This window comes from Microchirus variegatus (genome assembly GCF_963457635.1).
Source record: "Microchirus variegatus genome assembly, chromosome: 3".
Taxonomy (NCBI): Eukaryota; Metazoa; Chordata; class Actinopteri; order Pleuronectiformes; family Soleidae; genus Microchirus; species Microchirus variegatus.
The window spans coordinates 26936673-26959205 of record NC_139804.1 but is presented as its reverse complement, the minus strand read 5'-3'; the positions used below and the strand labels follow the sequence as shown (position 1 = coordinate 26959205).

General features: G+C 39.4%; 1 protein-coding gene across 1 annotated transcript in view; it reads left to right on the top strand.

The window, feature by feature from the left end:
• arap1 (ArfGAP with RhoGAP domain, ankyrin repeat and PH domain 1) overlaps positions 1–15685 on the top strand; it is a 47446-nt gene extending 31761 nt beyond the window's left edge. The window contains exons 20-34 of the mRNA XM_083886926.1: positions 93–259; positions 1189–1401; positions 2751–2856; positions 2949–3096; positions 3656–3739; positions 4033–4113; positions 4228–4345; positions 4904–5017; positions 5127–5269; positions 5371–5453; positions 5986–6036; positions 9083–9146; positions 9459–9617; positions 12158–12195; positions 13331–15685. Coding sequence (XP_083743052.1) covers positions 93–259; positions 1189–1401; positions 2751–2856; positions 2949–3096; positions 3656–3739; positions 4033–4113; positions 4228–4345; positions 4904–5017; positions 5127–5269; positions 5371–5453; positions 5986–6036; positions 9083–9146; positions 9459–9617; positions 12158–12178 — 1552 coding nt within the window. The 3' untranslated portion in view covers positions 12179–12195; positions 13331–15685. The remainder of the gene's footprint in view (positions 1–92; positions 260–1188; positions 1402–2750; positions 2857–2948; positions 3097–3655; positions 3740–4032; positions 4114–4227; positions 4346–4903; positions 5018–5126; positions 5270–5370; positions 5454–5985; positions 6037–9082; positions 9147–9458; positions 9618–12157; positions 12196–13330) is intronic.
• Positions 15686–22533: the final 6848 nt, after the last annotated feature.

The window sequence follows — 22533 nt, the reverse complement described above, 5'->3', positions numbered from 1 at the left end:
GAAGACACCTTTTTATGAACCCTTGTATAAGCTTCAGTCCCACCCGTGAAACAAATTGTGCCATAATTTGTTACTGGACTCCTTTTTCTCAGAGCCCTGTACATGGAAGGAGAGAGAAAGTTGGATTTTGCCGGCTGGTGTGCCGCCATCCGAATGGCTGCGGGGAGTGGAGGAGACACACTGAGTCAGCAGCAGCTCACAGAAACAGATATCCCTGTCATAGTTCATAGCTGCCTTTGCTACATCACTCAGTGTGGCGGTGAGAGCTATACATGAGATGTCCACAGACACAAAATGCATGTTTACAATCACAGCAACTCAAACGGTGTCGACATACACTGCTGTTCTGTGTTTTGGTTCACCTATACAATTTTTTTGTGTTTTCCATTAAAACTCACACTTTTATTAATCAAAAGAGTTGCAAAATGAATAGAAAATAGTCAAGACATTGACAAGATTAGAAATAATGATTTTTATTCAAAATAATAATTTTGCCCTTCAAAGAACCAGCGAAACTGTTTTCAGCTGTGCTAACATAATTGCACAATCATCCAATAGCCTTCTTTGTAGCTAGAATAGTCTTTTACCACATCAATAGTGTATAGAGTGTATTTCTGATTAATTTAATGTTGTATTAATTGAAAAAAAAGTGCTTTTCCTTCAAAAATAAGGACATTTCTAAGTGACCCCAAACTTCTGAATGGTAGTGTACATGACGACAGCTCTTCTCCCTAACTCTGCCCTCATCTTTACACTCTCACATTGCAGAATGCAACTTAAATTTTCTAGAAAATAAGACAATTTAGTTGAGATTAATTGACATTTTGTAATTCATACTGGCCCTTCTGTTATCGGGGTTCGTGGTCATGAAAAACCTGGCAAAGTTTTGGAAATTGAAAATGCATTTTCTAGGTCCTTGAAAAGTTAATGAAAAACTAAATTTCCTGTAAAGTTTTGGAAAAGTCATGGAAATATTGCATGGATAATATTTTGGATGTGTAAAACATAAATAACATTATTTAATTTGTGATTAAAATTTAAATTGACTATTGCTAAAACAGTGTACGAACCCTGTGTTATTTTAAGCCAATCAAGTCATCAGAAGTATGTGCCTATTGAAGATGAACCACGTGTACTTTACATTTCTTGATTTGTGACATTATGTCTTGTGTGAATGTGTTTGTCTAGGCTTGATATCTGAGGGAATCTATCGCAAGAGTGGTGTGAACTCGCGCGTGGCAGCACTGTGCCAGAGATTTCGACGTGATGCCCGCAGCGTGCATCTGAGGGAAGGAGATCACCAGTTGGACGATGTCTCCAACACACTCAAGCGCTTCTTCAGGGAGTTGGAGGAAGGACTGTTCACATCGGAGAGCTCCAGCAGCTGGCTCAGCACAGCTGGTAAGATTAATTTTATGATGGCTCAGTTCACTTAAACCCCATAAAACACATTTTCTACTTGCATCTAGTTTTTATAGCTATGAAAATTGTTTTATTAGTGGTATTGCTCCCACTGTATCCTGATCTGCAGCCTGCAGCCATTTTTTGTGATTCTTCTTTTGCTACTTCCTTCTTTTATGTCATTTGTTTGTCCGTAAACTTGTTCCACATAAACTGCTCTATTCGGACATTGTGGCTGGAATTTTTCAGCTTCTTACTAGTTCAACATAGAAGCTTCATTCAAACTTCAAAACATTCACTTAGTGGGACTTTCATTCTTATATTCAGCTCTTTAATCACCATCACATAATTTCATAATCACAAACTGCATGTCATTTTCATAATCCAGAATTTTATATTGGAGTGTATTGCGGGGAAGTTTCAGAGTTAGATTAATGACATAAAATGCTAGACAGTAGGGTGCGTGTGTGTTCAGAAGATTCATCATCACATTAGTTAAAAGCAAAAGTCAGTCAAGTGGTGGTAGAGAGCAGTAGTAGACACAGCGCAAGTCACAGATTGACACAATACGTTGTCACAGCACATCAGCTCATCATTCTCTTAGTGGGACACAGCACCTGTTTTTAGCCACTGGTGCAATGACAGGTGACATCATGTGCAGTTGCTCTGTATCTCGTCTTCCTCTGCAATAGTCTCGTTCATACTGCAAGTTTTTATTGATGTGATTTCTATGACTGCCCTCATGGATCTTGGACATGTTTCCAACCCTCTTATTAACTAACCTTTTATTAACTTCTTTCTAAACATTCAAACATTGAATTAGTAATTTGATCATTTCAACCTCTCATTCACATCAGTTCAATTCAGAATTTGCCTTCTCCAGTTTTTATATATGATTATTATTATTATTTATTTTTTTAAAGATTTTTTTTCAGACGTAGACACCTTCATTTTCGACAGTGGATAGAAAGGAATTTTGGAGAAAGAGGGGTGTGTCCTGCAACAAATGTCCCCCGGCCGGGATGATGATTATGGATATGATATGATATGATTTTTTAATGTAGTTGATGCCAAGTATTCTACTGTCATCCCAATACTGTGGATACAAAGAAAATTGTCTTGGTTTTTCAGTATCCACAGACCTTGGATAGAAAGGTCTATTTTCTTGTTTCTGGTGTCAGACGTCTTCAAGCAAATTCATTGGGAAACAGCTGATGAGAATTGAAAATTAAAATTTTCTTCACAAGAGAATATGCTCTAAATGCTCCTAAAGTACCAGAGTAATATTAATCCAGAGCTCGTCACTTTTTCATTTGTTCTGTCTTGGCCTCCCTCTCTCACACATTCAGCCATTCAGGATGAAAGAATGAAAATCTCAGAGTACCAGCAGCTGCTCAACAGATTGCCTCGTGTCAACAAGGCTACACTACAGGCGCTTATCAACCACCTGTATTGGTGAGATACAGACACAAGCGAAAGTCCACTTACATCTTTATATTATTTCTCTATGTTCATACAAGTGTGTGTTTTCACTGCATGCATTTCAGCGTGCAGTTTTATTCCAACCTGAACCAAATGAACTTCCACAACCTGGCTATAGTGTTTGGTCCCACCCTGTTTCAGACGGATGGGAAAGACTACACTGCCGGCCGCACCATTGAAGACCTCATACAGCACTTCCAACTCATATTTGAGGTGAGACTCACTTCGGACAGGGCTAAACATTTTGGTGGTGGCATCAGGAAATGGCAATGGCATTTATTATTATCTTGTAAATAGAAACTGATCTTATCTATTGTACTTAACTTGTGGGGATAATGTGCTGGTGTTATGCTCTTACTGCACATTTTGGTGGTTTCCTGAAACTTCACTAGAAAGGGAGATTGAAAATTGAGAAGGATGTTATGGCGAGAGGAAGGAACTGTGCGATGATGGGATTTCCTCTCGTGAGATTTGATGAAATCCCTGCAGTCACTGTCAAATTTTACTTCCAATGAAGGACAGCCTTTTAACTATTTTAGCTTAACTGCATTATTTTTGTTTTGAAGAGATAAAAATAAAGCATCATGCAAATGGCATTAGCTCAACAGGAAGGTCAGATTTCCTGATGATTAAGGAAAAAACACAGTGTTCAGTGCCAGTGGGAATTTCCGATTAAGACGCACAGGTTGGCGTTATGTTATTATTAGCATTATGTCAGCTGTTGACTGATCCTTGTATTATGTGAATAAATGTGTGCATAATGTGTTTGTAGGTGGGGGAGCAGCAGCTCAAGAAGCAGCAAGAAGTGAACTCTGCCATCATAGAAATGCGACGGACACGAAACACAAAGTTTCCTGTAAGTCACACATGCTCTCACAAATCTAAAACTAACTAATTCGTATGAAGAAAACATTTATGGACTTATCTGTAGCTTTGTGGGTGTGCATATTTTGAATAACATTAATAAGTGGCTTAAGATTTGTTTCATTGTTGTTCAGTGTGTCAATTCTTGTCAAAATGTAACACCAACAGTAAAACAGGTAACTCGTATGTTTTAATGTTGTGACTGAGCAGTGTAAGTTTGTGCTGTGTTTATTTAATTTTTAATCACAGTCTGTAATGAGTTTTGTGTGTATGTGTGTACCTCAGAGTACTGAGCCTGGAGGTCATTTCATCTGCACAGTGTACGTCGAGGAGGAAAAGACAGACAGAGCAGAGCAACTTGTGAAGGTGACCTGAACTTTCTTTTAAAGAACAAGGAGTAACAACCAAAACCAACTAGCTTCTTTCACTCTTTCCTGTGGGGACAGACTTAACTAACATTATTGTGTTTTCTCTTCTTAGATCCCTGGTTCTATGACTGCAGCAGAGCTGACATGTGATGTTCTTGACCTGCGCAACATCAGCATTAAAGACAATGAGTACTGGAGCTGCTGGGAGGTTAGCGACAAGGAGGAAATGGGTAAGAGTTTTTTTGTGCAAAGAAAGTGACGCAAAACCCAAGGCAATAAAAAAAATCACTCTGAGCATAGTGACTGTGTGACGTGGTTTGTTTTCAGCCTGGTATTTGGGACATCTGGTCCCCAACAGGGAAGCCCGTATGTGTCCTATCAAATGCCAGCAACTCTGAATTGGCAGATTTCCCATCACTGGTTAGAAAACCTTCCTGCTGGTATAACAGGAGGAAATGAAAAAAAATATACTAATGAAGGAAGGAAATTAGAAAGAATAAGAGTTGAGCTAGAGGGCATTTTTCTATGTTTCTTGAAGAATCTAAACCAAGTCCTGGGGTTTGTTACAATCAAAACACAAAATAGTTGTTTTGTAATTTAAATACAAATCACATGCTGCCAATCGTGGTTCCCTGGAGCTTTGTCTTTTTTGTCTGAGCATGACGCTCTCTATTTTCTCTTGTTTTAATGCTGCAAATATTGTTCTACATCATGTAAATAAATTATTCAAGGTTACTGGAGATTCTCTATCACCCTGTGTTTACTGTGACTCTTCGTGCTTCTCCTAGAACGACCGCTGCACTATCAGGAGCGAGTTTTACCCATTCTGTATGCGTTTGGCACAGACTCCCATCTGCTCATCAAGAAGCACCTTGCTATGGAGTCAATGATCGTATACCTGAGTAAAAACACACAAACTAATTGCCAATGAAATGTTGTCCTCTCAAAATGTCTTTGTTTTTTTGTTAGTCTTAACCACGTTATTATTAATATTATTATTCTAACTTAAAGGAAGTAAAGTGGATGCATCCAAACATGGGATGATGAAATTCAGAGAGGAGCGAATCATCCTGGGACTGGGTCTGACCTCAGGTTTCAATGACCGATATTTCATCCTCAACTCCACCTCGCTCAGAATGTACAAGGAAGTCAGAGTAAGATTGACAGACAAATTCTGACTTCCTCTGCTACTGGTTTCATAAGTCTGTCACTGACTTATTCACTCGGCTCCCTTCTCTCGCTCTCTCTGTTTCAGAGTAACCGTCCTGAACGTGACTGGCAAGTGAAAAATCTCAACGTGTATTTAGGTATCAAGAAGAGGCTTCGTCCTCCCACCTGGTAAGTATTGGATGTGCAGTGCAGCCACAGAGATACAGGTTTGCATTGATGTCACTTTAAATCACGACAGGAAGAAATGGAAGGCCATCAGTGTTGGTCAACATTGTTCCATCACTCACTCCTCCCTGTTTTGAATCCTAAGTGTATGCTTTTAAAGTAAATCCAGATTGAGAAAATCATCAGGTTCTCTTTAGTGTAACTAGTTTAATGTAAACCATTTATCAGTAGACTACAAACTTAGGAAAGTTGATGGACCGAAACATTTTCATATACTAGTCCCCTTTTTAACGAGTTTAAAATTTAGATGAACATTGCAACTTAAAACACCACTCAATCTTCAGCGAAATAATTTAAAGTGGCAATTTACCTATCTTATCTAAATTTTTTTAAAAAAGATGCTTCCACAGACTTTTTAAGAGTTTGACCACTAGGGGGCAAGCTAGGTCCAATAATCATGTTTTCTGCTGCAGTTGGAACTGCTCCTGTAACTAACTTTATCTTTCTGCCTCTTTCTCTGTCTGTCTGTTTCTAGCTGGGGACTGACAGTGGTGTGCGAGAGTAAGAAACAAGAGAAGCAGCAGTGGTGAGTAGCAGTGTCTGTGCTTTTTGGAATAAACTCCAGCTCAACACAGATGTGACACATTGCTCTGCTCTCTGAACTTCACTGCTGCATGATTTTAGCTGGAGGAAGTTGAATTTATTACATAAAGATTAGATAAAGTTCAAAGGTGGGGTCTGTGAGTCTGTGCATTTGAAATTCAATCTCCAGTCCTCTTGTATACGGGGACGTGCACTCAATCAATGTACAGTATGTACATCGAACAAACCTCAATTTACGTTGACGTACACTCCACTTTATTGGGTACAACTCTTCATTTGCCTGTTAATGCAAATATCAGCCATTGGCCAATCACAGGGCAGCAGCAGTAAAGCATGGAAACATGGTCAAGTTCAAAGGGAGCATCAGAATGAGGAAGAAAGGTGATAAAAGTAACTTTGAACATGGCATGGTTGCTAGACAAGCTCGTCTGAGTATTTCAGGAACTGCTGCTCTACTGGGATTTAACACAGCCATGTGTAGGCTGTTTGAGGTCAGAAGGAAGTGGCCAGACTGGTTCATGATGATAGAAAGACTCTCTTAGTGTAGTTTAACAATCTTTATAAATCATCTGAGGCGCAAGTGCATTTAAGGGTCTCCATTATTAATCAGGTACTGTATTTTTAGGTGTATAAACTAATTGGAAGTCGCCAATTTCCTTAAATGCCAAGTGGATTACAATCTATGCATCACATAAAAACCACCACTTACTCTCTCACAATGAACAAGCTGTCCACACCTTGTTCTAACGTGGCCTTAAATGACAGTATCGTGTCTATCTACAAACGTACATGCAGCTCTCAGTGCAAACTTATTCAGTAGTTTTGACATGCTTGCCATCCTAATGTTCAGTGGCAGGGCCTTTTTTCTTTTCGCGGCAGTGTGATCACATTTGTGATTGTTGGAGAAAGCTGACAGTATCCTCTCTAGGAGGAAAAAAACAGGTCAGATCACTGTGTGAGAGACGCACACATGAGAGGTCATTTCCACCCAGGAGGGAATCTCACACCCTGCATTCATGTCTCTATTCTTATCTAGGTCTGTTCACATGCAAATCCTTCTACGTATAATATGCGTCCCTCAGTCAGAATATTAATGTATATCCCCATGCTCAAGTGTTAATTTATAGCTAGGCACTCGACTGACAGCCGCAGTAGATACAGTCAGGTCCATAAATATTGGGACATCGACACAATTCTCTTCTTTTTGGCCCTAGACACCACTACAGTTAATGAACAAGTTGTGCTTTAACTGCACACTTTCAGCTTTAATTTGAGGGTATTTACATCCAAATCAGGTGAACGGTGTAGGAATTACAATACTTTCTATAAGTGCCTCCCGCTTTTTAGGGAAGCAAAAGTAATGGGACAAACTAAACAAACATAAATCAAACTTTCATTGTTTAATACTTGGTTGCAAATCCTTTGCAGTCAATTACAGCCTGAAGTCTGGAAGGCACAGACAGACACAGACGCTGGGTTTCATCCCTGGTGATGCTCTGCCAGGCCCAGTTGAAATGGGGGAGTGCTGTTCTCGTCATGCTATAGGCAGTATCATCTCCTAGTTACACTTCATTGTCCTGACCCTCACAAAGAAAAAAAAAACATAACTGAACCTGAAACTAAGAGACACTTGCAGAGGGAGAATGTGTGCCAAAAAATAAGGAAGGTATGGGGAGAAAGTGGAAGGTAGAGAGAAAATAGGTGTCACACTGAAGATGAGACAGACTGGTGCACTCACACCAGGAGTCGGGCATTCTGCTTTTACTGCAAGATAAGTAAGCGAGGAAAGAGTGGTTGTAATTAAATAATAAATTGGATTTTACGAAAAATATCAATGGATAAGCAAATGCTACTACTACTTTTCATTTTCCTACCTTTTTTCCTACTATTCCTTTTTTTCTTTTGCCTATTTATTGCATTAGTTCATCAGCACATTTTTTGCAAGTTCAGAGACCGTGACACATTTTCTGAATATTATGTAAATTTTCAACTGTGGTTTCATGAAAATCCATAATGGGCAGCTTTGTCTCTTTTGCCTTTATTGGTGGTCTAAATGTGTGGTTGAATGCACAGACAGTAAATGAACAGGAAAATGTTAGTCTCTATCTGCACTTGAAATGAGTGATTGTCCTGTTTTGAAAACTCTACCTCCCCTAATGAGCTCTGCTGGCCCTAATGATGCAAACTTTGGAGAGGGTGAGTGTGTGTGTGTGTGTGCGTGCTTGAGTGTTCCTTTTTTGACAAACACCAACATTGTCAGGACCAGTAGTTCTAATGATTTAAGTTTAGTTAAGTTTGGGGGGATGTTGGGTTACGATTTGGGTTAGGTTATGGTTAAGACGAGAGATAACGATTTGTTTATGCAGTCCAAATGAATAGAAGTCAATGTCAGTCCTTAAAAGGACAGCTGTATGGACCTGTGTGTGTGTGTGTATGTCTGTGTGTGTGTGTGTGGTTCAGCATGTGTGCTGACTCTCTCTCCAAGTGTTCACTGGATACTGTACATTCTATTATTCTGAAGTTTTTATCACTCTTTTGTTGTGTCTAATGTGTTGTGCTCTTGAATAAGTGTAAGTGCTAAATCTGTGCTCATAACAATTATACAAAATAAAGCTAATTTATTCAGCACCACAGCATGGCTGGTGACTCATGGGTATGATGTGATGGCAACCTGAGTGCCATAAAATATGCTTGAACACACAGAAATTACAGAGACACAAGCACAGTTTTTTATAAACATGGACTCTGAGGTGAACACTGAATCATTCTCATCACTGTTTCTCATCTGTGGGGGTTTTCTGTTTGGAATCATGTTCGGTGTTTACGCTTACAATGTTACTACAATCGTCACAGGAGAGTTTCAGTTTGTCTTTGACCTCTCTTTGTCTTTTGAGTCTTTTTCCACATTTCCCTTCATCTCCAAAAGCATCCGTGCCTCTCTTTTTTTTTCTCTAGACCACACACACACACCATTTACAGATTTGTATCACATAGTCTCCCTCACTTTATCACCCTCTATTTATTCACAGGTATCTCTGCTGTGAGACCCAGTCAGAAATGAGGGAGTGGTACGCTACTTTTCTCACTGTTCAGGTACGATTTTATACACACAAAGATTTTAAATGTTACATGATTTAAATATTTACTTTAATATGCTAATAATAATATTAATATATATAATATCATATTTCCTTTATTCGATGTTGCTGTTTTCGTTACGACATAATCATCTCATATTCATGGAAGTGGTTTTCTAATGCCACTATGTCATTTGTTTCCACAGAAAACTTCTGTTACAGACTTTAAAATCAGTCTCTTAAACCTGTTCTGTTTTGTAAAATCTCACCTGGCTCCCTCTCTTCACCTTCCCCCCCCCCCTCTGTCTGTGCTCTTTCCTCATTAAAGTACGATGGGGACGTGTGGCCTCAGGACGGTCTGCAGCAGACACGGATGAGCCGGGTGTTGCCTGACACGCGTCACGGTAACGTGTCACTGATACCACTGCGCGGCAGTGAGAATGAAATGCGTAACAGCGTAGCAGCTTTCAGCCAAGACCCGCTTGCTGTGAGTCAACCTATCAATCACTGGGACTAAAAGTTAATCGGAGACGTTTATGCTGCACAGGTGGTCCAGACCCTCAAACCCTGATCCTTGCCCAAGAGCAGAACTCGTTTGCATTCGTCTTATATAAGCTGTGTAACATGTATGTTACTGTTTTGAGTATTTCAGTGATAAAATGGAGCCTGAGAACCTTTCCTTTTTGTAATTCACTGCCACTAAAAAAAAGAGGGGAGTTGAGGGTTGCACCTGTGCAGGATCAATAATCTCTGTTCCATAATTCATCTACGATTTAATCATCATGACAGGATCTGGGTTCTTGAACTGTCTGGGTTTTCTTTTCTTTTTTTTTAGCAGAAATAGACTTAATGGCTCCTCCTTTATGAAACATGAGCATGTGTTTTCAGGAGCCTCGAGGTCAAAAGAATAACTGACTCTTTATGTTTAATAATGTTGAAGAATCCAGATAATGTAAACAGGAGCAGACAGCAGCATCAGAGTATTGCAGGAGGTTTGGAGAGCAAGAGTTATTATGGTGTTACCTTGGCAAAGATGGCTTCAAAACACAAAAACAAGGACAACATATTTCATAAAAGTGTGCACTGTTGCCACCATCAGTTCAAAAGTGTATGCCATGCAAGAAATGCACAAATGCATTATTATTATTTCGTCGTGAGATTATATTTTCGCCATCTCTTATGTTCATAGACGAAATAGATGCAGCCATCCAGAATAATTCACTCAGTGCTCAGTCCTGGTCCTTTGGGAGCAAATATCCACAGTCTCATGTGCAGCTGTCTCCTCCTGCTGTTGGTAGTCATCACACACCTCTCATTAGTTTACTGCAGACTGCAGCAGCAGCAGCACAGTCACTCAGTCTGCTGTTACATCCACTGGCACAAATGCCATCCCCTCGGTTGCCTCGTTGTTGCCCCCCAGATATTTTGTTTTGATAAACATGTCCTCAGTGCGTCCACTTGACAGTAAATTTGTGGAGACTGTGAGAGGAGGAGTGATCGCTTTGGTGATGGAACGGCGGTACATAAACGGTAGACGCTAGCTGGATGCTGGGTTTCTGCAGGATGTTTGTGAGGATGGAGAATTAAACTGCATGTTTAATTCTTAGCATACATAGTCCCCTTGACCACTTGTCTGCATTACACACAGTGTGTGTGTGTGTGTGTGTGTAGATGTCAAGTTGTGAGGACATTTTGATTAAAAATCCATCTTTTGAGGGTTAAGACTTGGCGTTAGTTAGTGTGCATGTGTCAGGATGGTTTACTGCTAGTTTTTATAATCCATCACTCTAGGCCTTTGCACATCAACGGCAATGTGAATAATAATCATAGTGCCTGAAATTGTGAATAATTCAGAGTTTAATTTGAACAAACCCTCTATTAATACCAAGTTCAAAGTAATTAAGTGTGAAATGTGTTGGTCCAGAATAAAAACAAAAAAGTTATTTGCACCTTTTATTCACCTCACTGTTGATGTGCCCAAGGACATAAATGTGGACATGAATGTTGTTACTGGGTGTAAACATCTATTTCTCTTTATTTTTTTTATTTAGAGGATGGACATTTAATTACCCAAAAGCTTTAGAATATACACTGTATATACAATACCGATATTCAGTATACAATAGCTATTGTACAGATTTGTTTATATCATTAATGAAAGCTGCTCGATTCCCAATGCATCTCTCACATTTACCTTCTGTTGACAGACCATCACTTCCTTCACCTCTTTTTTTAACCTCTTCTTCACGGTTGCCCCCGGTATTGGGGGCAGCGTCAGACGCAGCGACAAAAGCGTCATAAAACCATATCTAACTTTAACAAACACAGACATGCTGCATACCCACAGAAAGGTCAGAAACTCAGCTAAAAGCTCATATAAACCATTCTTATGTTCACGAAACAAAGTTAAAACACCGACGGATCAAACCAGCAAGAGCGGAAAAAAGCGTTACAACGCACACATTGAAAAGCGGCACCGTAGCGTCAGCGTGATTATGTAAACAAAAAAAACACGTGTCGGCTGGACAACGGAGAATTGCGGAGCCCCTAAAGGGACATGGAGAAAAAATAAATAAGTAAATATTTCGCGTGCTCACCAGATACTTTCGAGTGCTCACCAGATACTGTCAGAGGCTAAGCTAAGAAATTACAGAGGTTTTAATAAATTTTACTAAAACCTCTGTAATTTCACTCTGCTTCGTTTCAACAGCATCATTCTTTGCACAGCTCATGTCCACATGTTGTTGCATGACCTCCATGTGTTTTTAAGCTCCTACTGCATATTTTAAAGGTGATACTTGCTTTAAAATGCAATTTGTTTAGGCGAGAGAAAAAAATCCTTCAGTTATGCGTGTTCCATGTACATTTACTAGATGATCCACATAGAACTTGTAACTGCAGAGATTTACTCTATTTAGTTTGGGCATGTCATTTTCGAGCAGGGACTCCAAAAAGAGGGTCAGGGAAGAAGAGGTTAAATCCTGTTTTTCAATCATTGTCGTAACCACTCCGTTCTCTCTCTTTCAGCTCTTTAGGGATGTTCGATAATCTTTGCTTAAAGAAAGGTAAGATGGTTGGATAACACACACACACACACACTTTCTTGACTATTATATCAGATTGAATACAATTTATTTCACATGTCAAAGATGTTGCTAAATAAGTAGGTGTAATTGTGATGGTAAACCTTTGAATAATGGCTCCACTAATGACATGGATAAATCAATAAATGACAACAAGAACTATTTCCTCATTAATCCAAAGTGTTTCAGCTGCTGTAAATCTCACTCCAGTTTATGACTAGAGGAGACTGATCAGACTGCAATGACTCTTTGAATATTATACACTGGTGATACATAGATTGAACTATAAATCAATACATTTTTAAAGAACTAGCTGACTAAGTTATTTATCAAGCAAAAACTCCACAGTTTTTGATTGTGATAAAATACTTATTACCTTTACCTTTTGATTCAAAGAAATATTAAGGAACACATATTCACCATTAACTAGGTGCTTACTAACATGCATATAAGTAGCATACTAGCCCTTTATTAGTAAATTTAAACACATAATAACGCCTTATTTAGGAAAAATCTTAATTCATGTCGTTGTAGAGGTAGAATAAGGTTATGTAGAATAAGGTGTTAATACATGCTTAATGATTACTAATAAAGGGCTTGTATGCTACTTATATGCATGTTAGTAAACACCTAGTTAATGCTAAATATATGTTCCTTAATATAAAGTGTTAACAAAATTTGATTTACAACTAATTGTCAGCATTCCTATTATAATAATACATATATATATATAAATAAATAAATATATATATGGAAAAGAGATTAATGAGTTATAAAAACAACTGCTAAGATTTAGGTGACTTGAGTTGAAATATAAAGTTTAAATGATTCATGGTCATAACTAAAGCTAATATGCTGGTTTATTTTATTATTTATTTATTTTGACAGGCTGTGTGTGTGTGTTTGACATTTATCTGCTCTCTTGACCACTGCTTATTCAGTGGACGTCACGTCAGCAGCCTCATGTCTGGTTGCCATGGCTCTGAGACATTTATAGTCTGGATGAAAAATGGAAGCCTAATTTCTCAGCGGACTTTGGCTATGAAACAGATTTTGAGGGGTGAAAGGATAAAACTACATATTAGTGTGTAATATATATGCGTGTGCGTGTGTGCAGGTGGTTGGACTCATCAGATGATCTCTCAACATGCCAATTACGTCATCACTGGGGTGACAGACGGACACAGAGTAATGGACTCTCATATTGTGCACCTGGATTATGGATTTCTGCATGTTCTGCTCAGTATAATATAAAATGGACCAAAACCTGTGTGTGTACTACAGTGGCGGTGTGAAATATAACCTACACTGGTTTCCCTGCACACAAGAGTTTCACGTGTTGTACAGTAGAGAGTCGGCGCTGTGGCATTAAGATGACGAGATGAACGACAAAATCTAATTTTCTCTATCCGTTCCAGCTCGACGTGGAGCCAGTCTGTGCTCAGTGTTGGACTCTTTTTATTGGTCAGTGTGACATATAATCACTGAAATGTTTTATTATGATTATGTATAATGGGACAGAGGTATGAAAGACATGCTGAGCAAAAACCTTAGATTATTTTAGGCACTTATCGTCGAGTGCTTAGAGAATGTTATTTTTTAAATTGAAAATAGAAGTTTGTAGGTGATGTAATTTTTTTACTGTTTGACAGATTGTTTTATAATCCTGAAATTCAGTAGTAGCTATTGTAAATAAGTAAAGCTGATGTCTGATAATGAGAATTAATTTTGACTGGGTCGAATAGACAGTTGACAAATGACAGGTGATGGATTAGTGTTATTAACACAGCGCAAAACCTTGATCTCGCTGTTTAAATGCTTATGTCACTTTGTCTGCACCTGTGCACACACACAAGTTTTTTGTTTGTTTGGTAGAGCCACCGCTGAGGCCAAAACATGTTGCGATAAGAGATTGTTTGACCTTACTGTATGTAGGTGACATTTCAAACCATATTTCACTCACTCATCTTCTACCGCGGTGCCAATCCCAGCTGACATACAGTAGGGCGAAAGGCGGGATTACACACTGGAAAGTTCACCAGTCCATCACAGGGACACACATAGAGACCAACAACCATGCACTCTCGCTCATATTTACTTGTTTAAAGTGATAACTTACCCAGACCTGATCGGTAGTGTTCGCTATCTTTTCCTTGTGTCGTCATCGTCGTCAGCTCTGCCTCCTGTGTGTTGGTCCTTTGATTATGAATTAGAATTGCATAAACATACAAGTTTCACTATGAAATAACATCATTTCAATAGCATTGTTTTTTTTTTTTTACCATTTGTTAATCAAATCCCCCAAATCAGGATACAGGGGTTCCACTGAGTTCATGAGTCCAAACTTGTGTGTGTATGTATATGTGTATATATGTTATTTTTGTTAAAAGTATTAACCTGTCAACATCTGCCCTTACCAGAACATCCACCATCCTCACTGCTTTGTAGTGTAGCCTTGTAGCTGTATGCCACCTTTAGGTTGTTATTGTTGTAAATATATTTTTTGTATTTATTCGGACAGCAGAAGGCGCCGGATACTGGACACTGTAGGGTGTCTTGTGTCAGTGGGGCATCTTAAGGCTCAGCTCTTTGTTCAGTTTTAACACCTTTAACAGCAGTGCCTGTACAGTATACCGTAGTGTATTTATCGTTGTATGTATTATTAGGTGTTAGCTCAGCAGGAATAGAGAATGCACTCTATTGTAACAAACCTACAGTGCCTATAGAAAGTATCGCCCGACCGTTTTTGTTTTGTAACACTGAAGTACTACGGGGAGATGCTTGTGAACGCTCATTATTAGAGAAATTTAAATGATAATGTTTACAAATTGATATGAAAGGCGAGGCACAGGAAGGAGCCTTTAAGGTCACATCACTAAGGGCACAGACTCGAGTGGCTGCCTGTCCTGTAGCTCCGTCACTGTTGCGTTACTCTCACTTTTCATTTTGAACACACATGATTTTTTTAAGTATTGCAGCCGTAACATTTGGTAAAATGATCAAACCTCCATCCTTTTTCTGCTTTGCTTGTTTGTCACCCACAAGTGTCTGGCAAAGTTTTTTTTTTCTTCTGTGGTTTTATTCATTTGTGAGTGAGTCACCAGAGCAGCAGCAGCAGCAGCAGCAGTTGTCTCCCATCATGCAGCATGTGTAGTACTCCCAGTGACAAGTGCCCAGGTGTCATCACTTGTTTTAGATAAATGTGTTTTGTTTATATTTGTTTGGAAATGTCTAATGTACCCCCCTGAACAGTAAAGGTTTGTCTAATTTAGTGATTTATATTGAGAATTTGTGTCTTAATAGAAAATGCACCTTTTTAAGAGAACTGTTTACTTATAGGATTTGAAACCTCTTTAGTAAATTGAATGAGTTTGAATGTTTTAAAATAACACATTAAGTCCTACAGGAGGCTGGTAAATACTTTATATATGTGGTGTATATTCTGTCTCTTTTCTTATTCTGCTGCTCTGCTTTTTACTGATTTCGCATCAAAAAAACTAATAAACAAATTCAGCTGGTTTGCTTGTGTGTTGTTCCTTCTTAAACATAGACACATTTACAGTTCACATTTCCTTTTACTCAAAAAATTGTCCCTGAAGTTAATTCACTTGTTCATTCTGCACTTTTATGAAAAAAATGATATACATACTGAACATATACAGTACATGCCTGTAGCACACATTCAAAGACTAATCTGCCCTACAGGCCAACTGTGACAGGACAAGCTGGGCGACTAACGCATACACAACATGTACGTACTGTAAACACAAATTTAAAAGGACAGAAACTTTCATAAAGCCTGTGGGTGTCGGGGTGATGTCATATTACACCACGGCCAAGAAAAGCAAGTCTATAGACGTGGAAAAATGTCAGGAGTGTTTGTGTGTGCATGGGGAACTGTGATCATAGGGAGAGCCCTGAGGAGGTTTCCTGTGTGTGTGTGTGAGTCATGGTGGTCCACCAGCTCTATTTTCATTCTTCTAAATAGAGCTGACACATCAGGGTCACTCTGTGCCTTAGGTCACACACCGGAAAGACCCGTAAGGAACACACAGGAGACCACTAATTTTCACACGCACAGGAAACTCACCAGGGAGGCACACACACACACACATATGCACAGGAGGATGCTTTAATACACACACACACACACTAAAATGACCTTTACTATATAGGTCATAGCAGCAGTTGCAAATTGCAGAGGGATGGAGGCCAGTGAAGGGCCATGAGTGGAAGACAAAGATAAACTCATATCTGAGAAAAAGTCGCTTCAGGGTAGCGGAGTGTGCCAGCTGCCAACACCTGCCAGCCCACCTGCCATTTTCCTCCCTGAAAATAAAAATGTAAATTCATTGAGCACAGTGTGTCACAAGTCCTCAGGTAGAAAACCAATAGGACGACAGCAGCAGTCACGTCTGTCAGGAACCAGGACATCCACCTGTGTGAGTGCACAACAAGGAGAAGGGCACGAGTGAGTGACACTCAAATGAGATTTCACTGTGTCGACAGACAAGGAAGCTGCTTTGTTGTGAGAAAACTATGTCATCTGCTCAGAAATATACTGTAAACTCACAACAAACCCTGACACACAAACACTCATGTCACTCTTCAGGGTAGATCAGGATTATAGAATAGAGGATTATTTAAATGGAGACAATACAGTTAACATGGCTCCAATTACAGATAATGCAACTGTAGTGATGTATGTCGAGTGTATAGCTATTGCTCATTTACAAATATTGTCCCTAGTTGGGCTTTTACATGAACAGTGTAATAACATGTACATGATCAAACACGGTAAAACTACATACACAGTAAACCAAGGAACAACATGCTAGTAAATGCAAATACGTAACAACTTCAAGTCAATCTACATTACACACAATAACAATTGTCAAATGATAAATATAAGACACAACCAGCACAATAAAATATCATAAAACTTGCTAAAACGACACTTATAACCTAATATACTAAAAACGATTAATGGGTACAGCTCTGTCTCTCTCTCTATATATATATAATAGTAACTTATAAAGAAATAGAAAACACATTATCTATTTGCATTGACAAACACTAAGCAGCTACTTTATCAGGTGCACCGTTCAACTGCTTGTTAACACAATGTGACCCACCAAAAGTAAACGGAGGCGATTCTAGAGTCTGTAGGGGCCCTAAGCAAAAATTCCCAGGGGGCCCTTCCTTCCAACCAGTGTTCATCACCATTATAAATAATCTGACACCAACGAAAAATGTATGAGTTCAAAATAAAACGTTTTTTTTTTTTTTTTTTAGAAATGAATGAAATAACATGGAAAAACCTTGTAATTAAAGATTATATGAAACTATAAATGTAAAGAACAATTAAATACTGTAAATAGCTTTTAAAAAACTATATAAACTTAGTATAAAAAAAATTACACTGTAAATAACCCACATTATTAAACAATATAAATATATAGAACAATAAAATGCCTTGCCTGTTCACAAACTGCACCTTTGCGAGTAAATCAGCAACAAATCGAGTAAACAATTGAGTGGAAAAATCTGACAGTGCGAACGTGAATCTCGTCCTCAGACAGTTCTCTGTGTTGGGGCGAGTGGGTGACTCATCGGCAGTTCGTTCATCCCCGTCGTCGTTCGCCGAAGATTCACGAGTGAGTCACAGATCGCGGCAGTTCCACTCCCGGCCGGCACGCCCGCTGCTGAGCTCAACTGAACTGAGAAAGGAGCGAATCAGTTCATGAAGTGATTCCATTCAGTTTGTTCACTCAAAAGATCCGTACCGTCACAACACTACGAGAGGAAACACATGGCTACTTAATATGCATCAGCTGCTGCGGATGCTCCTCAGTGACTGCTACTGCTCCCTCGAGAAGCTACACTGTGCTTTCACCGTTGAATGAAGGCGGACAAGGAAAAAACGTATTGCAGAAGAACTATGTCGTGGCTGTTACCGCACATATCGTTGGCTGTACTTCTTAACGAAGACGCTAACGTTAGCATTTAAGCTAGCGGACTTTATCGCGAACGCATTAGCATTTAAGCTAGCGGAATTTATCGCGAACGCATTAGCATTTAAGCTAGCGGACTTTATGTAGCAAACTTTCTCCAGAGTTTACACACAACAAACATATGGATTATTTAGCAGCCGAAAGAGAGTTGCATAGCAGGAGACTTATTGGACACCTTGAGGTGAAAGTAAAGCACCCCAAACCTCCTATAATATCTAATTATCAACTCTGTGCATGCAGTTCTGAGACATGGTCAAGAAGACCTGGTGAAGTTCAAAGTGAGCATCAGAATGGAGAGGAAAGGTGATAGAAGAACATGACATGGTTGTTGGTGCCAGGCGGACTGGTCATGCACAACGACATCTCCAGGGATTACAGAGAATGGATGAGCGAAAAAAAAGGAGAAAATATCCAGTGAGCAGCACTTCTGCTTTGGCGATGCCATCAAGAAGAGGCAACAGCAACTCAAACGACCTCAATCAAGGTATGAAGAAAACTATCTCTGAATGCAAAACACATGGAAGTGTGCCCCTCCTGTCACTTTATCAGGTGTCCTGTGTACCCAATAAAGTGGCCATTGAATGCACACTGAACATGCATTTTAAGTTGGACACTTATCTCTATATTCAACACATGTATTAGTATTAGATGGAAACTGCAGCAACTAGGGCACCATCATAATTAAGTGGCTTTTCGTCCTTCATTTGTAATTTGTAAAAAAAAAAAAAAAATCAATTAATTACAGTTTCTCGGGGAAACTGTGAGGGACTCTGGAGTGTTATTGGCACTAGTTCCATTATACTTAATCACAGAGCTAATATTTTTTTTAGACCCTGCGAATCCCTGATTTGAATTTGGGTTAATCTATCGCAAGATGCATCTGCAAGTGGATTTGAATTGCAAATGAATCAGAGATTTAGTTTTTAAAACAAACCCACACTGAAGGTTTAAATAGAAACAGCTCGTACTGGTGGCTGATTATCTTCCTAACCTGTGTCTGACAAACAAACTGACATCTTTGCTGTAACCAGACATGCACACACACAAAAACCCCTCTTTATTTCAGGTGTTATTTCAGATTTTATTTATCTGCTACACCTTATGTCCTTTATTCACCCTCTACATGCACAAATCTGGATAATTACACCTGTACCTGCCATAACCCCACTTCCACACCACGTGATCCACCATTGACGGGCTTTTCACAAGTTTTGCAAATATGTGAACATTCTGATAACATACTGTCACCTTTTCTTTCTTTTTTTAAAATCCAAGACAAAAATAATTGTCCTTGCACCCTGATACTTTCCTCTGTTGTCACAAAACCAGCCGAGCAACACTGATCGTCACATCGAAGGTGTTGATGCTAGCTGAAGTTCAACTATATTAAGCATCAGAGTGAGAGTATTTTTATTTAATGCTGTTCTTCAGTAGACTTGAGCTGCATCAGGAGATTCACAGTAAAGGAGCACGTGTTTTTTTTTCTTCCAGTCGGTGCTGAAGTTCAGAAGCTCACGGTGATAAATAAAGCAGCTGTCATCGCGAGTGAGGAGGCGTGAAGAGACGAGAAGAGGTGAGAGGGAATGTACATCAACTTTCTGCTGAGCTTTTTGTTGCTCGTCATGTACTGGGTTCCTGTTTAACTTGTCATTTGGATCAAGATAATGAGGCGGGAGTAGTGAGAGGTATTTTGTCATGTACTGTAGCTCAATCGCTGATCAAATCTGCATGGAATTTTTTACGTGTTTTTTCTGAGAAACGGCCCCTGAAGTCAGATTCTCAGAAAGTTGGAGTAACTTCACTTAAAAGACCCTGCGACTTTAACAGTTAACTGCCTTTCTGTCTTATTTGTTTCACTTTAAGTCAGTCATACACATAGTACACAAAATAATTTTTTTAAGTGTTCGTCACTCCGTCAAGGGACAAAGGAGACGGCAAGGGCTGCGATTGGTCCTCAGGACAGGCCGAGATAACACTGCTCTGTGCCGGCCAACGTCGCTGCCAAACTATAAATATGTCATATCTTAATACACACAGCAGATGTTTAGACTCTAAATGGCTAATTTCTCGCCTCAAATTATCTTAAAACTGCGCTCCAGGGCACAGAAAAGTGAGAAACGGCCACTGTTATTCCGCTGCAACAACAACAATAGTCTTTCTCTCTCAGACGCCATTGCTCACTGTAGCCAAAAGCACAACAACCTTGCGTAGCAACCCCTACTGCGGGAAATTGCAGTGCGTATCCGTCACCACGACGGAGAAGTATGAAGGCTCAAGGTGTCTACTTGGTTACGCAGTGGGATAACGCATTACGCAGTCGTAGTATAATGTGGCCTTTAGTGGTTAGCAGTTGTGTGGCACTTGTTTGAATTCATTTGGCAATGACTTGAATCAAATAGACATTGATTTATATTCAAGCTGTGGTTCTCAGTACAACCTGAGGAAATATTAAGCTCTCAAAGTAACACCATTATCGCCAACGTTAGAATATGGGTCGAGCAAAGTCAGCTTGTGACTGTTCACAGGAGGAACATTTATTCCCTAATAAGATCATTTTATCTCTCCTCTTCCTCACATATACTTCACACACTGGTGCAGTGAAATTAGATTAAGATGAAGCGAGAACATACCCTACACTCTTTGAAATAAGGGTTCCAAAAGGGTCCTTCTACAGGGGCTGAGGTTCTAACTGGAACCATTTGCTTCTGAAAAACCCTGTCCCAAAGAAAGGGTTATTCAAGGGTTCTTGGTAACACTAATGGTTCCAGTAAGAACCATTTTGATCCAGAGAACCCTTTAAAACCCCTTTCCTGAATAAAGGGTTTTAAAAGGGTTCTTGGTGGAACCTTTATAAAAAGGTTCTACCTGGAGCCAAAAAGGGTTCTCCTATAAGGACAAGCCGAAGAACCTTATATGGTTCTACTTAGCACTTTTATTTTTTAAGAGTGTAGGAAGCTACAAATACCACAGTTTGAGAGCCATGGTTTTAAAGTAAAGCAACACAACGTAAATTTCTCTTCATCAACATAATTTCACCTTTGAGATTTCAAGAACATTAGCCTGGAGTCTGTCTTACAGCACATCACATGAAGTAATGTGCCTTAACAAGATAAGCAAGTCTCTCTTCTCAAGAGACTGTATCTTTCAATATTGATTTAAAAAAACAATAAAAACACCACATTTGCCTGAAATATGCTGAACAGACTGGTGTGCATGCACCTGTTGCCTGATTTCCATCATTTCACTATTATAACAACGTTATACTTTCAATGTTTCTCCATAGAAAGTTAGATAAGACAGATATAGACAGGAAACCCTGCAAAACACACACTGTCCTGTTTGCTTGACCTCAGTTGAATAACTCACAATAACAATAACTTTGCCATCAAAAGGTCCAGAACAGCTACTAGCTACGTTGTGGTGAATCATAAACAGAAACCTTTTCACAGATCTGAACAAATGATGCACAATAGCGTGGTGAGCAGCAAGATGTATGGGTGTGTTTTGAGCAGCGACACTGAAACACTGCACTACAGAGACACACACACACACACACAGACACACACTAACTGGCTAATCTGATCTGTGACCTTTATGGTGAAATATGGAGTAGTATCTCAGGCTGATGAGACTCAACTGGTGAATAAAAACACACACACACAGCTCGAGTTTAAGGCATACATTTAAACCAGAAACACTCTATATTGTCCTTGTGTTACTGGAGACGACCCCAACCCCCCTGCCGCCCCCTACCAATCCAGGCTGCAGCTGCAAATGAAAACAAGAGTTGGCGTGAACTTTTGTGATGGAGGAGGGTTTGATTGTCTGCCATGTGGAGAATCTCTCAGCTGGAAACACTTCATCTGAGCAGTCTCATTTACTCCTATCATTAACATCTTTTCTTCGGTCACCTTCAGCTGAAATGAAACAAGGACACATACATACACATAGATGACTATGACTATACACACTCTCCTGCTCTTTCTCTGCCTTTTACACACACACATACACTATCCTAATGTTACCTTAACCTTAAAACACAGATTGTCACCTTGAATTACTCCATGTACAATGTGCGTGGCTTTCTATCTCTATAAGTCTTCACGTCAATCAAATGCTCTTTAATGTCCCAATGGGAAATTTTCCTGGGGCTAAAGTGAGACAGTGGCTGCAGAACACAGATGACAGACAAAGGACATACAATTCATAGAATATAAAGGAGAGAATTAAACTGAGCATCTCATCTGCCCTCAAAACACATACAGTCGTGAAAGTATTACCAGATATAAAGGAAACTAAAACGGAA